Raw genomic sequence first — 16,555 nt, 5'->3', positions numbered from 1 at the left:
TTCAAGTTTCGGCATACACCGGAACCGCGTGTTTTCAACGTGTAAGGCAAAATCGGAAACACTCGGCTTCGGTGTTTGCCGAAGTCAGGGACACTCGACTTCAGTGCTGCCCGAAAATCCAAACACCGTTGCTTGGCAATTACACGACTACCGCTACCGGTGCTTTTTCTGCTGCATTCTGCTCAACATAGGAGAGCTTCGTATAATTATTTGGGAATATTTATATGGTTCTAAAAAGAACCGATTCACCGAATTATTATGATGTTTAAAATTGTTAAATACTTTTCGTCATCATTCATTTATATACACTACAGAATCAACATTCTGGATCAGGATTCAGGAACTGAACTGAATTCAAGAACTGGATTCGAAATATGGAAGGGGTTCAGAATTCAGTTCGGAGTCCAGATCATGAATTTATTTCTAAAACTTAGGAAGTTAATTCGGTTCCACATCTAGTTCCTGAATCCAAGTTCCGAATTTGGCTTGCAGTTTTTGAATTCTGAAACTGAGTAGGAACTAAATTTTGAAGCTGAATTCAGTAATTGAATTTTGGAACTTAATTCAGCAATTAAACTCTGGATCGGAAACCAGAAGACAGTTCCAAAATGCTGGATTAAAATTCCGAACATAATTTAAGGAACTAAATTCAATTCCAAAATATAGTCAAGAAACAATTTTCAGAATCCAGAATTAGGATACAATTCCAGTGTAGGTTTACATTCTGAACATGTAAGCTGGAACTAAATTTTAAACCTAAAAATTAAGTTCAGGTGTCAGGTGAACTAGAGTCCAGGTTCTGAATCATGTTCCAAAATTTAGCTTTAGAGATTTCATAAAACTGTTCTGTAATTTACAAATCTTTATTTGTCTTTACTTTTGCAGAATAAATTTCATTATATTCATCAAGCACTGAAGTTTCGTAAACTACTAACCACTCCAATTCCATAAAGAAGTTTTTCCTCCAACACGGCCCAACCCCTCATTTGAGCCTTCTCCAAATCGTTCAGCAAAACTTTCAATTCCATATGCTCCGCGATAGTTCGACCATGGTTTTTGAGAAACACACTTAACCAACTTTGTCCGAGTTCAAAGTGCGTTTTGCTGTCTAGCACGGTGATTATCATTCGCATGAAAGCGGCCATTACGGATATGCTGCCACTACCACCATCCAGCGGACTCAAGTTTCGAATTTCGTAATCTACCATGGATGGCCCGAGCTTGATGAGGAACTCAATCGGTTCGTGAAATTCCTTGACGTTGCTAGAAACGCAGGCCTTCAGTAACTTCCCAAAGCTAGTTAACTGCTCAACCTGTGTCGGTTTCAATATTCTCGAATCGTTGCCGGCAGAAGACTGTTCGGTACCGTTTAAATCAAACTGAAAGTCCAAACCTGACACCGTTGGCAAGAAGAACGGAGCTGATTTAGGTTTTTGAGGTGGTTGTTTTGGTCGGTTGCGCTTTTTTATTACATCCAAATTCAACAGATTCTGCCAACGGGAGGCGGCCAGGTTTGACATTGTAATTAATTCTCTTGATAATTGTGGAGGACTTTCGTAATTTAGGTTGATTGTTTCCATAGCTTCTTCCAAATCAGTCTCCATGACCGTATCATTGGGTACTACGACTACGTTTTCGTCGCATATTGTTGCTGGCAGAACCATGAGAGGAGCCTCGGCTTCTGGATTGATTGCTCGTAAAGAAACATGCGAAAACATCGTTTTGTTAGCCCACAGATAGATTCCGTTGCTGTCGACATAAGTGGTTGCAAGAAAATCGCCTGTTGGGGACATTGTTAGCGAGGTACAAATCTGTGGCATCCGAAAATGATCAACTAGATAGGCTGAAGGAATATCCCACACTTTGATAGAACAATCTCGGCTAGTAGTGAGAAGCCAACGACTATCCGGTGAGAAGCACATATCCGTTATAGGACCCCGATGACTTACAAATTTACGCACTACAGTCCGGCTATCACAATCCACAATCATTACTGAGAAATCCTCCAGAGCGACAGCAATCATTGCGCTCTCTCGATGTGTGCTGAACAAGGATACCGGCTCGCTCAGTTGAAGGCAAAAGATGGGTGTGCTGGCTGCAAAAAAAAAATGAAAACTTATTACTAACGGAAACTAGGAATCCTCTGGAACATACTATTATGTTTGAACTGCCACCATTTAATCGTTCTTTCGGCTCCACCGGACACCACCATCTGATTCAGATTGTCCATCGAAACCCCTCGCACCGCCACACTGTCGTGTGCAGATGGTTTACCATAGCTGGCACGATGAATTCCACTTTGCACATTAAACCGTTCCAAATGACCACTCGAGTAGCCAATAGCGACAAAGTTCGCACAGTGACTTAAGCAAAGTGCAGTTACAGTTACACCAAAATCCGTACGATATTTATTCTGGAAAGCTTCCGGTACCAATTTCAGTTCTCCCATACGGCACTTGTCGAACGACCAGGTAGTAACCTGAACTATTCCGCTGTGAGCAGCAGCAATGCTATCCCATTCTTTGTCCCGGGTTGTCTCGGAAGTGAAGAAACTAATTGGTGGCATCCGGAAGGGATCGTCTCGTTTGCGATGCTTTTTAGACGCTTTGCGGTTGTAACTGGCTTTCCCCATACTTTTGTTCATTGTTTCAGAAACCGTACTAAAAATGCGCAGTGAAGAGTCCTCTCCAGCTGACAGAATATTTCGTCCGCATGCTCCATGGTAGCGAATGCAAGTTGGGGGAGCTCCATGACCCTCTCGAATGCGCAATAACCGTGCCCCTCCATCTGGTAAATCGAAAATCCACAGTTTCATAGAATTATCCGGCGACGTTGTCAATAGTAAAGGTTCATTTGGGAAGCATTTCATACTGGTCACAGTATCGTCATGAGCCTGTAACGTAGACACAATAATCTGTTCCTCTAAATTCCAGAAAGTGATTTGACCGTTGGTACTTGACGTAGCCATGATTGGATGTCCATCGGTACGAAATGTTATTCCGGTAACTGGACCCCAATCTTGACTTAACTCCATTACGTTCTCCTCATATTTCAGGTTCAGTAAAATTATTCTTCCGTTTTGTAAACCAATCGCTGCAACATCAATTGCAGGTGCCTGATTAAGCACTACAATTTTATTGTTATAACCCTTGAAAGTGTGAACTAATTTCGCATTCTTGATATTCCATAGTTGTAAGCCTCCCTGGCAGCTGCCCAACAATATTTTGTTTTTATATGATGCTGGATGCATCAAAGTCGAGACCTCAAACTTATCATTATCGAACGGAATTTCAAGGTATACTTCCTCTGTACCTACAAACCATATTTTAAGCAAACTATTTTCGTCAACGGATAGTAAATGCTTTCCGAAAGGTAGCAGCAGGTGCACTTTCTTGGCATGACCTCGGTATGTTTTTCGAAGCTGAGTGCTAGAGCGCCAGCCATAAATCAAATTTCCAGCTGCGACATACGTCAGGAAACCGTCGGCAGCGATACAGCCTATATCCTCCGGATGTAATCCACCCACTCTTATGAGACGGAAGCTATTTGCACCGTACACATGAAATGATTTTCCGACACATGTTGTTATGACATTCTCGTTTCGACTCTCAATATATCGCACATAAGCTGGAACATGATTGCTAACAAACCCGAGCGCACGATTAGGCTGAAATATAACGCTACCACGCATTTTTTTATTACTAAAATCGATTGTCGGTTTTCACGCATAACAAAACACTAATAAACAAATACACGTGTTATACACTATCAACAAATATTAGCGCAATTGTGGTTGGATGTCATCTACACAATACAAAAAATACTATGATACACTGAGAAAAAAATACTATAGCCCCCATTATCAGATGCGAATGAATTCGGAGCTGGCACAATGACACCAAAATGAAATGTAGAGGTGCTGCTTGTTTAACGATGATTCTTTTAGTAACAGCTGTCAAATCGATAGGAAAATTTTTAATTACTTCACTTTTTTAACGATTTCTTATTAAAACAGGTAAATTCATTTAAACAATCAAAGTAGCAGTGGAAGAAAATGTTTTTACTCTGAGGTGGTAACGTTGATCTCAATTTATTGTGCAAAAACTAGTTTTCATTTAGAACGGAGCATTAAACCTGATTCAATACCATTTTTAAAATACTCAGAAATATCCAAAATAAATGGTACTCGATCGCTATACATTCTAGTACTCGAGAAATCAACATTACACTGGTTTCTGTTTAAAAAATATTGATTTGAAAAAAATCCTAACCTTACCCAATTTCACACATTTCTGAAGATTTTCCATGTTTAATCGTAGTTCACACTAAAAAAAGTAGAAGTACTCATTTTGAAATCGATTTTATTCTACTCCAAGTTTACTTTTATTGCTGATATTTTTTTTGAACTATTGAATAAAGGAAAAAAATGTTGCAAATCACTACAGCCGTTATGAAAATTTTCGGAAGAACCCTCCTTTTCTTGGTTCCATTTTTCATTTGCAGGTGTCACTACCGGTAATTCAGTTTTGTGACAATGTGCCAATTGGCGAGAAATTTTCATTCGGGATTCCATGGGGAAATCATAATGAGTTCCGTGTAAATTCCACCTTCAACCGATTCCGAATGAATTTCGCCTCCAACCGGTTGTGACTGAATGTCAGTTCGTTTTCCTCTTATTCTTTCCCGATTTCGTGCTGATTTTCAATTTATTATAATTATAAAAAATTATATAACTAAATATATGAGTTTAAATTTTCAAGTTTTTCGGATATGCAGAACTAGTAAATAACCAGTTCTTCGTAGAATTTCAACATAAACTGTTGAAACTTGCTGAAAACTAAAAAAAGGCCAACCTTAGTCAGCATCATCCATTCCTCTGGCTGGAGTGTAATGAAATAGCGTAAGTCGCCTATAACTGTTACACTAACACATTCATAAAATGAGCGAAATATCAATGACATTTATAATGTCACTGTAAATCGGGTTGATCGAGCACCCAGAAACGAACAGTCGATCAAGAATTCTTATTAAGAATGCTCTTCCGTCATTTCGATAATGTGATTTCAAAGTTTCAAAAATCATTATTCCCACGCTTTTTTCTCAAGCCAACTAAGGATTCATCATAAGAATAGCACAAGAGTTTACCGACCCTTATTGCTTAAGAGCGCTATATTGCTCACATGTTCTGGAAAAGCAGCTATAATTTGGTGTCTTTACGTGGGTTTTTGGATTAGGCGAGTAGAAAGTATTCAACCAGTTTTCTGTGTCATGCTTTCAAGGCCCTTCCTTGGCGCAATCTTGCTGATTTACCATTACCTGTCGCCTACTTGGTATTGACACTCTTTCAAAAAGACGAAACATCTCCAGAACTGCCTTCATTGCTATAATACTTGCTGGTCAAATAGATGCACCACAGTATAAATTGTTTGAAGACTTGACTATAGGCGTACTAAGTATGGACAGAACGAATCCTGTAAGAGCTATGTGTAATCACGAATAAAATACATATAGATTCCCCAGTGCAATAGTACTGTAGTTGATCAACCCGTGACACCAAAAGCGCCATCTGGTGAAAAATGGGAGCGTAAAGGTGGAATGGAAAAAAAGTACACCAGTTTCTCACTAGAGGTTCTGTCAGTATCTCCGTACAGTGAGAAATCTAGGTTTTCTTGATTTTTGGTGTAATGTAGGTTACGGCCTCGGTATTTTGGGATATGCGTGGTGTAATATTTATTGACTATTAACAGTGAAAATAGTTTCATCAAGACAACGCACCGTATCCCAAGTCAATCAAAACAATGGCAAAACTACATAAATTGAACTTCAAATTACTCCCACATCCACCTCCCAGCGAATACTGATTGTTCTCAAACCTGAAAAAATGCTCATCGGTAAGAAATTTCGCACGAATGAAGAGGTTATCACTGAAACTAAGGCCTATGTTGAAATTTTAGAGTGGCACTGGAATGATTGCGTTGCTCTTGATGGAGATTACGTTGATGAATAAAGTTAATTTTGAATAAAAAAAATCGTGTTCCCTTTTTAGGCCCGGGACTTTTAGCCCATGTGTTTATACAGCTTATGAACATTTCGATTTTTATATACCATGTGATGTTTTTAAAAATAAGATTAAGCAACTGACGTAGATTGTGAGACTTTTTTGCTGTATGATTGTTTATCTGTGTTATTTTGTAATGCATTGTAATCATTTTGTACACTGATTGTTTGTGAAAAGAAATGATGGGGTTCTTACGCTCATTTGAGATATGTCTTAGGTGAATGTGGGCTTTTTCCCATTCCCCATTTCGTGAGGGTCGTAGAAGTCCGAATGCCCGGGTTGGCGGTTCAATGCATACGGCGCAGGTCTTACAAGCCAGTTGTCATATGTTCGAGCCCCGACCTGGAAGGATTCATATTGTCAGTAGGATCGTAGTACTACCACAGACTAACAGACAGGTCACTCAAATTGGATTCTTTAATCATTTTAACGGTTATTTCGAATATTCCTTTAGTTGGGACAGTACTCGCATATGTCATGATGACGCCACGTTATCCTATCAAAAACATCCTGTCTGTCATCTAGACTGTGTTTATTTTTTTTTCATTCACCAACAGAGTTGCCATTCATACAGAATATCCTGTAATGTATTGATTTGTATACGTCCATGCGAATTTCATGCAGGATACAGATTCAATACATATTACCCAAGTAACAAATGTAACTTATTGAAATTTCAAGAGGTTCTACAATTGTTTTTGAATTGTTTTTTATGTTAGATATGTTCAAAAAGATTTTTAAATATATTAAAATCGGTTGTGCAACTTATACCTGTTAAGGTGAAATGTAGCGTCATAAAATGCGCGCAAAATTTTATCCGCTTCAGTTGAACGAACCGTCGCACAAAGCGTACCAAGAAAAACGGCCACATAGAAACAAGAACTTTTTTCAATGATTGAGCGCAGTGGGTTTACCTCTCGTTATATTGGCTTGTAAAAAAGACTGGACGTAATGGAATTTTGAATCCTTCACACTTTGAATATATGCTAATTCAATCGTTATTGTTAGTGATTACTCTTACACTAGAGCTATAAATCATGAGTAATTATGAATGACTAACATGAGGTTATATGTATATGTATTGACTAACTTGTTAACCATGTATATGCCTGATTTTAGTAGCAAGCATCGGTTCTCCTTCAAAAGAACGGTTGAAGACAAGAAGTATTTTCGATATCTTTGCCAGTCGTTCACCAGGCCCTTCCCGCCGATGAGATAGAATTTACGTAAAAGTATTCACCATTAACTTTTTTTCGGAAGCGACTTTCGGAATTGTATAGCATGATGAGTCTAGAAATGTCTGTTTCAACGATAACGAACCGAAGACCAAACAGCCTCTGGCCTCCGGTGCCAGAAATCATCAATAGTTTAATAATTTCTTAGATTACATTATTGGAATACATTCCAATTATAACTAATAGTTCATCATACCATGCAGTTAAAATTATTTAGTGAATCTTTTCTCAAGCACATATTTGAGCACGAAATTGAATATAAAGTTATTTCGTAGTTCCTTATTATTCAATCGATTTTGAAAGCAAAATCAAGCGTTGATTCATTGTATTCATAATAATTGAAAAACCAATGAATTCCAATAAGTTTTCCATGCTGACTGGCTCGAAGCTGGCCCTCAATGTTTATCACATTGTTTGTATAAATGACAGCTACTTAGAAAATAAACGATTTCTTACAATACTCATTTTATTGCATTCAAGTCGTTTTTATTTCAACACAAATCCCAATGCTGCATAAATTTGCGTCATTATTTTATATCTATTTTTTGCTCACGATATAATGCCACCGTGCCCACCGTGCATTTCTCACACCACCTCAATACGAAACAGCAGCGCGCAAGCAATAAAAAAAATGCAGAAAAGTTTATGAAAACTTTTTCAATTTTCGGTTGTTTTCGCTAAAATTTTATAATTTTGAGTTGCATTTTCAGATTCTTTGTGAAATTCTGCTACAAATACTACTTTTCAGTTCTAAAATCATCCCCGTGGGACGGAACAGTGACCGTTTATACATTTCAAAAACCAAATATGGCTCGGCAAAGCAAAATTTCAAAATTCTAAGAATACTTAGTTATGATAAATTTGATTTCGAAAACTTAAGTGTTTTTGGTTTTTCGAAAATCGGTCTAGTTTTTGAATAATTGATCAAAAACGCGATTTTCGCATTCCACTACATTTCACCTTAAGTTTCACGATAATACCGAAAAAATCACTATAGAACAATTTTAAGTATATCTAAAACAATTGTGCAGCAAATCACCAACTTGCCCACGTTGCACTAGTAGTAATAGAAGCTCTGCCAAAATTTTCACATCGTCATGTAAAAACGAAGTAACTAAAACAATTGTTCAACTTATCAGAAATTTTCCAAATGGCTGTCATAATTGTATCGGACTCAATATATGTCGAAATGGCTGTATATCTCTTGTGAAAAAAAAAATAGTGGTATTATGCTCTCCGCAAGGCTAAAACTGATAAGCCGAATTGAAAACCTCGCTAAAAAACTATTTTGTTGCAGAGTCCGCATTGTCTTGACTGCCTCATGAAATTTTAGGTCAGTTTTCTTCATTTTTAGAAAAACAATTTGAAACTTGCAAATAAGTTGTACCAGGTTTATCTGCTTGAAATGAACGTAAAACTTGCCGACATGAGAATATTGTCATAAAAGTTTCAGAAATACATAATTACATACGCAATGAAAACAAAAATCAAATGAGATAATATGTATTCGGTTTTCATCTCGCGAAAAAATGAACAGACCAGACATCACTTTTTAAAGATATTGAACGAAAAGTTAAGTTCATCATAGTTACTCTCATTGTTTTATATTACCGCTTGAGCAACTTGTTTTTGCAACTAAAGCACATTGGATCACCGAAATAATACCTACAGTGCGTATCACAAATGTCGGGTTCACTAAGATGAATGACTAAACTGTATTGTTGCTTAAGTGAACTGGTTTGATAAAAATAAAAACAAAAATTTCTCTTTTCAATCTTTACATGTTTATATTTCCATTTATTTAGGTAAAATAAATTATTACGTTGGGTGAACCATTTTCTTTTGAACACACTGTTACCCTCGATGCCATATTGGAAAATATTGAAGAACAATTCATTTCAAGATTTTTCAGATTAATTGAAACATCAATATGATTAATATCGTCTGAAAAGGTGTATGAATGTTTGATAACTTTCTTGTAAATATTTTAAACACTCTCCCAATCATATTCATTGAAAAGAATAGATTGTTATTTGCATAGAAATTCATGTGCAATCATCAAAACACGTACATTCAAAGGCGCTTGAAAAATTCAGTTCAAGTTGTCAATTTTCTATTTACTAAAACATAAAAGATCAATTCTACAGTATGTAGTATTACCATTTATTTATGTGCAATATATTTTTAAAGTTCCATGTTTGTGTTACGGGCAGTTGTATTGAAAATCAAATGTGAAACTTATTCATTAGAAATTATGTTTGCTATGTTTTTGTAAACATGAATTAAATTCTTTTTTACATTACGTAGTAGTTTCCATGAGTTTCACAATCGTTTTTTCGCTGATTTAATTGCTACATTTGTAGTGAAGTCGATGCATGAGTTTTTGTATTATTCGCACAATAATTGAGAATAAATGTTCGTGACAATGGAAGAACTTAAAGATATGTTGCACAGCACAGAAAAATTGCGCTTTTCCATAACACAACAGTTACTACAATAGTAATAGGAACTAATTTGACAAATTGCACAATCTGTAGAAAAATACAGCAACTTAACGTGCTACTTGGGTACCAAAACTAAAGACAGAATTGTGCCCACTTCTCATCCTCCAACGTAATACAAAATCGAGCCCGTTTTGTTACAATATTTACTTGCTTCTAGTCTGCCGCCACTTAATTTCGGGTGAAAACTACCAACACAATCAAAAATTGTCTAGATGAACAACGTTGAGAAAAATAAATGGTTACCTTCCGACATCGCTAAAAAAGTTAAACATATTATCAACGTAATCCAATAATTTATTGTGACGATTCATTTTCAAAAATTATGATGAAATCTGGCATTCCTGCAAGCAACTGATCGGTAGTGACAGACGAGGGGGAACCAACTAGTAAAAAAATTGTACATAACACAAGGGGTGTACATATAGTAAATAGTTCGCGCAGTAAAATATAGGTGAAACTAGTGCATCACGAAAATTTAGTTTTATGAGAATTTACTCATACTGTTATGTATGTTAGTCTGTGGTACTACTAGCAGTCCAATATAATCTGCTAATGCACTGATGAGCTGAACGCAGTATTATGTTAATTGTTCATTTTGCTTTATAAACCTTGTGAAGAAGGTTCCAGATAATATGTATATGATCTTATAGTGGTGTCACAGAGAACAGACATCACCGTTTAGATGTCAATGTATTCCGAAATCGAATTATACCTCCGAGCTTTCATACAATTTTCATTTCTATGCTTTACACAGCTTTTTTGAAAACGTTTGCAACAAGCTTGGGTGTCTGTTCTCTGAGGTGGTGTTTAGGCGGTCATTTTTAGAGTTTGTAGTTTCAATGCTCGGTTTCTGGAGTTAGACGAAAAACTGATATAAGTCTTTAGTAAAATTAAAAATTATTCTTGTAGCTTATGTCATTTCCATCGCTATTCTGCTAGAATTTCGAAAGGGGCCACGACTGCTGTTAGCTGTCTGGTGGGAAATAATTTCAGCATCTGTAACCAGGCTTCGTAATTCGGATTTTTTTTACCGTAACTGCTAACCTCAATCGGATGATCACATTTTGACAGTTCAGTGACACCCGTTTACCCGGTCTACCCAAAGCTAGTAGTTATCCCTTGGCCTCGCATAAGAAGGTTGTAAGGCGTAGCCGCATTTTTTTATTTTCCTTTTTCATATCAGGCTTCTTCGGTGGCGCCAAGCCGTTGAGGTAATGAAGTCCGAGTCGTCCAATCACTAATCGGAAGCGATTGTCTCTAGCAAGGAAATCTTTTATCCACGTGTTTTCGCCTCTTTGCGCTTCAACTTTCTGTAGTGTTCGGTCATTTTCAGAATTAGACCGTTATGTGTATAAGACAATTTGTTTAATTTTGTTTACGGAAGCGATGAGTCCGCAAAAAGAATCGCGCAATTAGAACTAATCGAATATCTGAAGGAAATATAAAATGAGATTATGCCAAATGAAACAACGTCTTTCTATTTTATGCCAAATGACATTATGCTAAACAAATTTATCCCAATCAAAAGTTATGCCAAACAAATTTCGGCGAAATGACGTACACCCGATGTTATGAACTGTCATTATCGTTGATGTCATTACAAATGAAAAAAGGAAACAGAAATTGGAATTTTCACAATTCTGTCGGCTAATAGTAAATTCTTTAAATTGTTTTTGCTATAGGTTGCTCTGATTTATTTGTTTCATAAGTATCACTACTCCACCGGTTATAATTCAATATGCTTGAAAAATCATGAACTGTTAAGGCTGAGGTAGGCATTTATGTTACAAGATTATATTTCGTATCTGATCAGAAAAATCGATAATATGATTATAAAAAGGTGAGACTGACTCAGGCAGTATACTTACGTTTTTCCCCATGATTTTAGTTTTGCGTAATGAGTCGCAATGTCATTGACACCAGAAATTGAAAGTGTATCAACACCAAACGAAGAAAGTCCAGTGCACCAACTAAAACGTTCCCAGAGTTCTACTCATCCAATTACTTTAATCTTACCTACGAGCGGTAAATTGTTCTACGAAAAAAAAAAAGATTTTCAGCTGTGCAAACCGCAGCTTCTGCCACTGAAATCTTTCAGCTTGGAGAAGCTTGAGAAGATGCAACAGGAAGCCTGTCGACAGCTACAGGAAACACGAATCCGCACTGCAACAACTAACCAATTTTAGATATTTGGACCGATTATTTTAGAAAAAGTTTACGATCCAAAGAACAATGGCCTATTTATTGGCATTTTCAATATGCTTAGCGTTGCTGTTAGCGTCGATTTCCCTGTACCGATACGGGTGCATCCAGCGGCAGCACCCTCTAGTTACTTTCTCAGTGCTGACGGCATGGAGTTTTTCATTTTTAATCGTCTTCACCATCCCACTAGACGTAACTTCGGTGAGAATATTTTCATAAAATTTTCGCTAATACACTACTAAAATTTTTATATTTTGTTCACCAGACTGTTTACAGACAATGCATCCTTGAATACAACACAACGAAATCTGCAACTGTTGTTACTGGAGACGGTAATGGAAGCACATGTCAACGTCCGTGGGGAATGGTAGAAGAGGAAGTGTTTCCGAATCTCTGGCGTATCATTTACTGGTCATCGCAGTTTTTAACCTGGTTGATCATGCCACTGATGCAATCATACTTGAAGGCCGGTGATTTTACTATTAAAGGGAAACTCAAATCCGCCTTGGTTGACAACGCAATTTACTACGGATCGTACCTATTTATCTGCGGTATTCTATTGATATATCTCGCTTTACAACCCGGAATCTCTCTGGACTGGCAAAAGTTAAAGGCCATAGCATCGTCCGCATCAAATACATGGGGTTTGTTCTTGTTAGTGTTACTCCTAGGTTACGCTCTCGTGGAAGTCCCTCGTGGATTATGGAACAACTCAAAACCTGGATTTACGTTACAATATGCCTATTTCAAATTATCGAAACTAAGCACCGAAAAAGCGGAAGCAGAAGAGCACGTTGATGATGTTTTGGAAAGCCTGTTGTCGGCTAGTCGAGCCATTCCTACGAGACACGAGCTCCGACCGGCTCTAGAGACTATCTTACGAAAAGTCCCTACTGAGTTGATGGAACGTGCTCGTCGCATCAGTCGAGATGACGGATCACCGGTGGCCGTCCCTTCGGAAAAAGCGTTAGTTAGACTACACCGGCAGGTTATTAAATCTTTGCAAACTTTTCAGCGGACGGAAGCACTGTGGAATGTTCAGGTCAACAAAGTTCTTCATCTGGAAGATGTAGCAAAGAATGCCGTTTCTTTGGATCATCGGTTCAAAATGGAATTTCCAAGAAATCGTACTGGTCTCACGAGAGCGATTTACAGTCCAACCGCCGAATGGTACTGGGAATGTGTTATGAAAGCCCCGTTTCTCAAAGCACTTGCCATAATAACAGGATTTTTGTCGTTTACCGTCGTTTGGAGTGAGCTAACCTTTTTCAATCGGGAGCCAGTTCTCTCCATTTTTGCTAACGTACTGGAGATAGCCAAGGAGAACTATGATTTTGTTACAATCGAATTGTTTTCGATGGTGACACTGTGCTATCTCTGTTACTGCGCCTACTCCACAGTGTTTCGTATCAAATTTTTAAACTTGTACTATTTGGCTGCACATCACCAGACTAATGAATACAGTCTGATATTTAGTGGTATGTTACTTTGTCGTTTGACACCGCCCATGTGCTTAAACTTCCTAGGTATGATTCACATGGACTCGCACATCATAAAGGAACGCATCCAGGAGACGCATTATACTCAGATCATGGGTCACATGGACGTGTTGGGAATTATTTCCGACGGATTCAACATATATTTCCCTATGGTGATGCTTGCCTTCTGTTTGGCCACCTGGTTCTCGTTGGGTAGTCGCGCTTTGAATGCTCTCGGTTTTCAGCAATTCATGCTCAATGAAACCATTGCCACCGAATTGGTTCAGGAGGGCAAGGATTTGATTGTGCGGGAAAAAAGAAAGCGCCAACGGGCTGAAGATGCGATCGCGCGACGGCGAGATAATATTCTCAGCAATTTAGGTCGAGATGCTGGGTTAGCGGGAAATAGCGGTGGAAACGGAGGTAGTAGTAGTGGCGTAGGAAATATACTAGCAAAATACAAATCAAGGAATTTAGATTCGGCTACCGGGACGGTCGGTCCTAATGACGATCTAGTGAGACATGGTGATCGACTTGACTATAGTACCAATGGCCGGAGAGGAACTGATCTGAATCGATCGTTGTCGGAGGAGATCAACGAGCGATTCGGGGTTAGCACGAACGTCACCGTTGGATTTAAAGGCTATAGCGAATTCGGTGACGATGATGACGAAATAGGCAACAGAAGTGGAGGAGCTGCTCCTCGTGGGTTCTTCGATGATGTCTAGAGTGGTGAGTTTTAGGCGAGTGCATTTTAGTTTTACAGCAGTGGTGATACTAAGTTAAACATTATAAATATATTTTACGTTTTTGATGTACCTAATCTATCTACATTTGAATCAATTGCCAGCCACTAGCATAAATTCCAATAGTAAAAAACGCTAAAATAAATGCTGGGAAAATTTTGATGAATATGATTTATGTGAATAAAACTCCACTGTGTTTTTAAAGTCGAGATATCAGTGGGTTTGAATAATGTCCATTGAATCCATTAATATTAACAAAATCCATGGAGACAAGAACATTGTTTATCCGAGTGATGTACTAAAAACCCTTTGTACTGTACTATAATGGGTAGTTCAGCGTAAATGAAAGAAATTAATACTAAAAGACAAAAGATCAGAGCGGTAATCACCCAAAACAAAAAAAAAACAATATTAAATAACTTATCCGTAGTTTACCTACATTTACTGTGCTACACAAATATGTGCACCTCAATCAAGAAATAAAGAAATTGTGCTATTGATAGTATATCTAGAGCACGTGTCCCTGTACTAAAAATGTTTACCATATAGCTACACTATACCTAACACGTTGCATGATATAATAATGCGTAGCATGTATATGATCAACAAGCATGTAAAATTCTTTAATAAAGCGCAAATGGTAGAAAGATTTTAGATCATTTTTTGAGAAAAAATCCTTTTTGATACCTTCACCTTTCGAATCATCCTAAGTCTTAGAAGCGGTTCAATGTTTAAACGATTAATAGCAATCAAATCCTGTAATTACCCTAGGTCGACTAAATAAAACATTATTGCATCAAGCATTGTCAAATGGATGGACTACAGGTTTGTATGCGATAATATTATCACAAGTTAGAGCCTAGTTATCTAACGAATCCAGAAAACTAGACGAGTTCATTGAGCAGTTCTAAAAAAATACTCCTCTATATAATGCAATTTGTAAAACACACTCTAGCCATCAACACTTTTCATACTTATCACCCTGTAATTCTGGGACTGAAAGTCTGATCCGTAGACAAGAGCAATTAATGGGACCATCATAATTTATATTAAAATGAAGTTTGTGGGAATCTGTTCAGTCATTTCAGGAAAAAATGCATTTTCATGTGTAAAACACACTGTAGCCATCGAGACTTTTCATACTTATCACCCTGTAATTCTGGCACTGAAAGTCAGATCCGTATAAAAAAGCAGTTTATGGGACTATCATAAATTTGATTAGAAATTAAGATTGTGGGAATCGGTTCAGCCATTTCTGGGAAAATTGGATTATTATCACATACATATGCGCACACACGTACACATTCAGACGTTTTGCGATTCCAACAAACTGATTCGAAAGGTATATGATAGTCCTCTCTCCGGGCCTTGGATAAAAGTCTGTTCTTACAGTGATTCCATAGCCTATATATGAAGGGCAAAAATTGTTAATAGTTTGAACGGTAGATTATTGTCATAAATTACGGTTATGGTTTGCTAAACTCGATACATATATACACCCTCATTCTTGTTTACGGCCTATGCGATACGTTCGAAAGTATATCAAATTCGTATTCCCGTATTACGTTCGAATCAATCACACTTTTAAACATCGTATATGCATAAAAACAACGCCGATCTCACTTTAAACTATCAGTTCTGTTACAGATTTGAGTTGTAATTAAAAATCTTTGATATCATTTGTTTTTTCGCTGATTTTGCTTGCTTACGTCCGTATCTTCGACGAGCACATACTATCGAACGAATGCGAACAAGCCATTCTTGTTTTCACTCGAATGTGTACGAACGTGATTCCTGTGCAAAAGAAGGATCGGCAGCGCAGGTAGTTTTGCCTTTCTCTATAGAAAGGTATTAGAATTGTTGGAAAACCCGACTTTCGAACGGAGCCTCGGAGACCCATAGTGTTATATACCATTCGACTCAGTTCGACGAGATCGGAAAATGTCTGTGTGTGTATGTGTGTGTGCACTTTTCGAAGATATTTATACGCGCTCAATTTTCTCAGAGATGGCTGAACCGATTTGAACAAACTTATGCTCGTTTGAAAGCTACTGTCGGGCCATTGATCAAGTTCAAATATCAAACGGCTGTGACTTTTTGTTCCAGAGATTTGATGGTATAAGTGACGTAACCGACAAAATGCGTTGTATTTATACGCGCTCAATTTTCTCAGAGATGGCTGAACCGATTATAACAAACTTGGCCTCGTTTGAAAGCTACTGTTGGGCCATTGATCAAGTTCAAAGATCAAATGGCTGTGACTTTTGGTTCCAGAGATATTATCGTGTAAGTGACGTAACCGACAAAACAAGGTGATTTTTACCGCTCTTAT

The 16,555-nt window shown here is 37.6% G+C and overlaps 3 protein-coding genes across 3 annotated transcripts; 2 read left to right on the top strand and 1 right to left on the bottom strand.

The window, feature by feature from the left end:
• Positions 1 to 873: 873 nt before the first annotated feature.
• LOC131440178 (WD repeat-containing protein 36) lies at positions 874 to 3,760 on the bottom strand. The gene is made up of 2 exons (XM_058611239.1): positions 2,155 to 3,760; positions 874 to 2,095 (listed from the first exon to the last, which is right to left on the bottom strand). Exons 1-2 carry the CDS (start codon positions 3,689 to 3,691, stop codon positions 906 to 908), a joined length of 2,727 nt encoding a protein of 908 aa, XP_058467222.1. The 5' UTR covers positions 3,692 to 3,760; the 3' UTR covers positions 874 to 905.
• A 7,613-nt stretch (positions 3,761 to 11,373) lies between these two features.
• LOC131440177 (BBSome-interacting protein 1) lies at positions 11,374 to 11,983 on the top strand. The gene is made up of 2 exons (XM_058611238.1): positions 11,374 to 11,568; positions 11,686 to 11,983. The coding sequence occupies exon 2, from the start codon at positions 11,705 to 11,707 to the stop codon at positions 11,981 to 11,983; it is 279 nt and encodes a 92-aa protein (XP_058467221.1). The 5' UTR covers positions 11,374 to 11,568; positions 11,686 to 11,704.
• A 46-nt stretch (positions 11,984 to 12,029) lies between these two features.
• LOC131440176 (LMBR1 domain-containing protein 2 homolog) lies at positions 12,030 to 14,870 on the top strand. Its single transcript, XM_058611237.1, has 2 exons — positions 12,030 to 12,200; positions 12,265 to 14,870. The coding sequence occupies exons 1-2, from the start codon at positions 12,030 to 12,032 to the stop codon at positions 14,203 to 14,205; spliced, it is 2,112 nt and encodes a 703-aa protein (XP_058467220.1). The 3' UTR covers positions 14,206 to 14,870.
• The last annotated feature ends 1,685 nt before the right edge of the window (positions 14,871 to 16,555 follow it).

Source organism: Malaya genurostris, chromosome 1 (assembly GCF_030247185.1).
Source record: "Malaya genurostris strain Urasoe2022 chromosome 1, Malgen_1.1, whole genome shotgun sequence".
NCBI lineage: Eukaryota > Metazoa > Arthropoda > Insecta > Diptera > Culicidae > Malaya > Malaya genurostris.
This window is presented reverse-complemented; position numbering and strand designations above follow the sequence as displayed.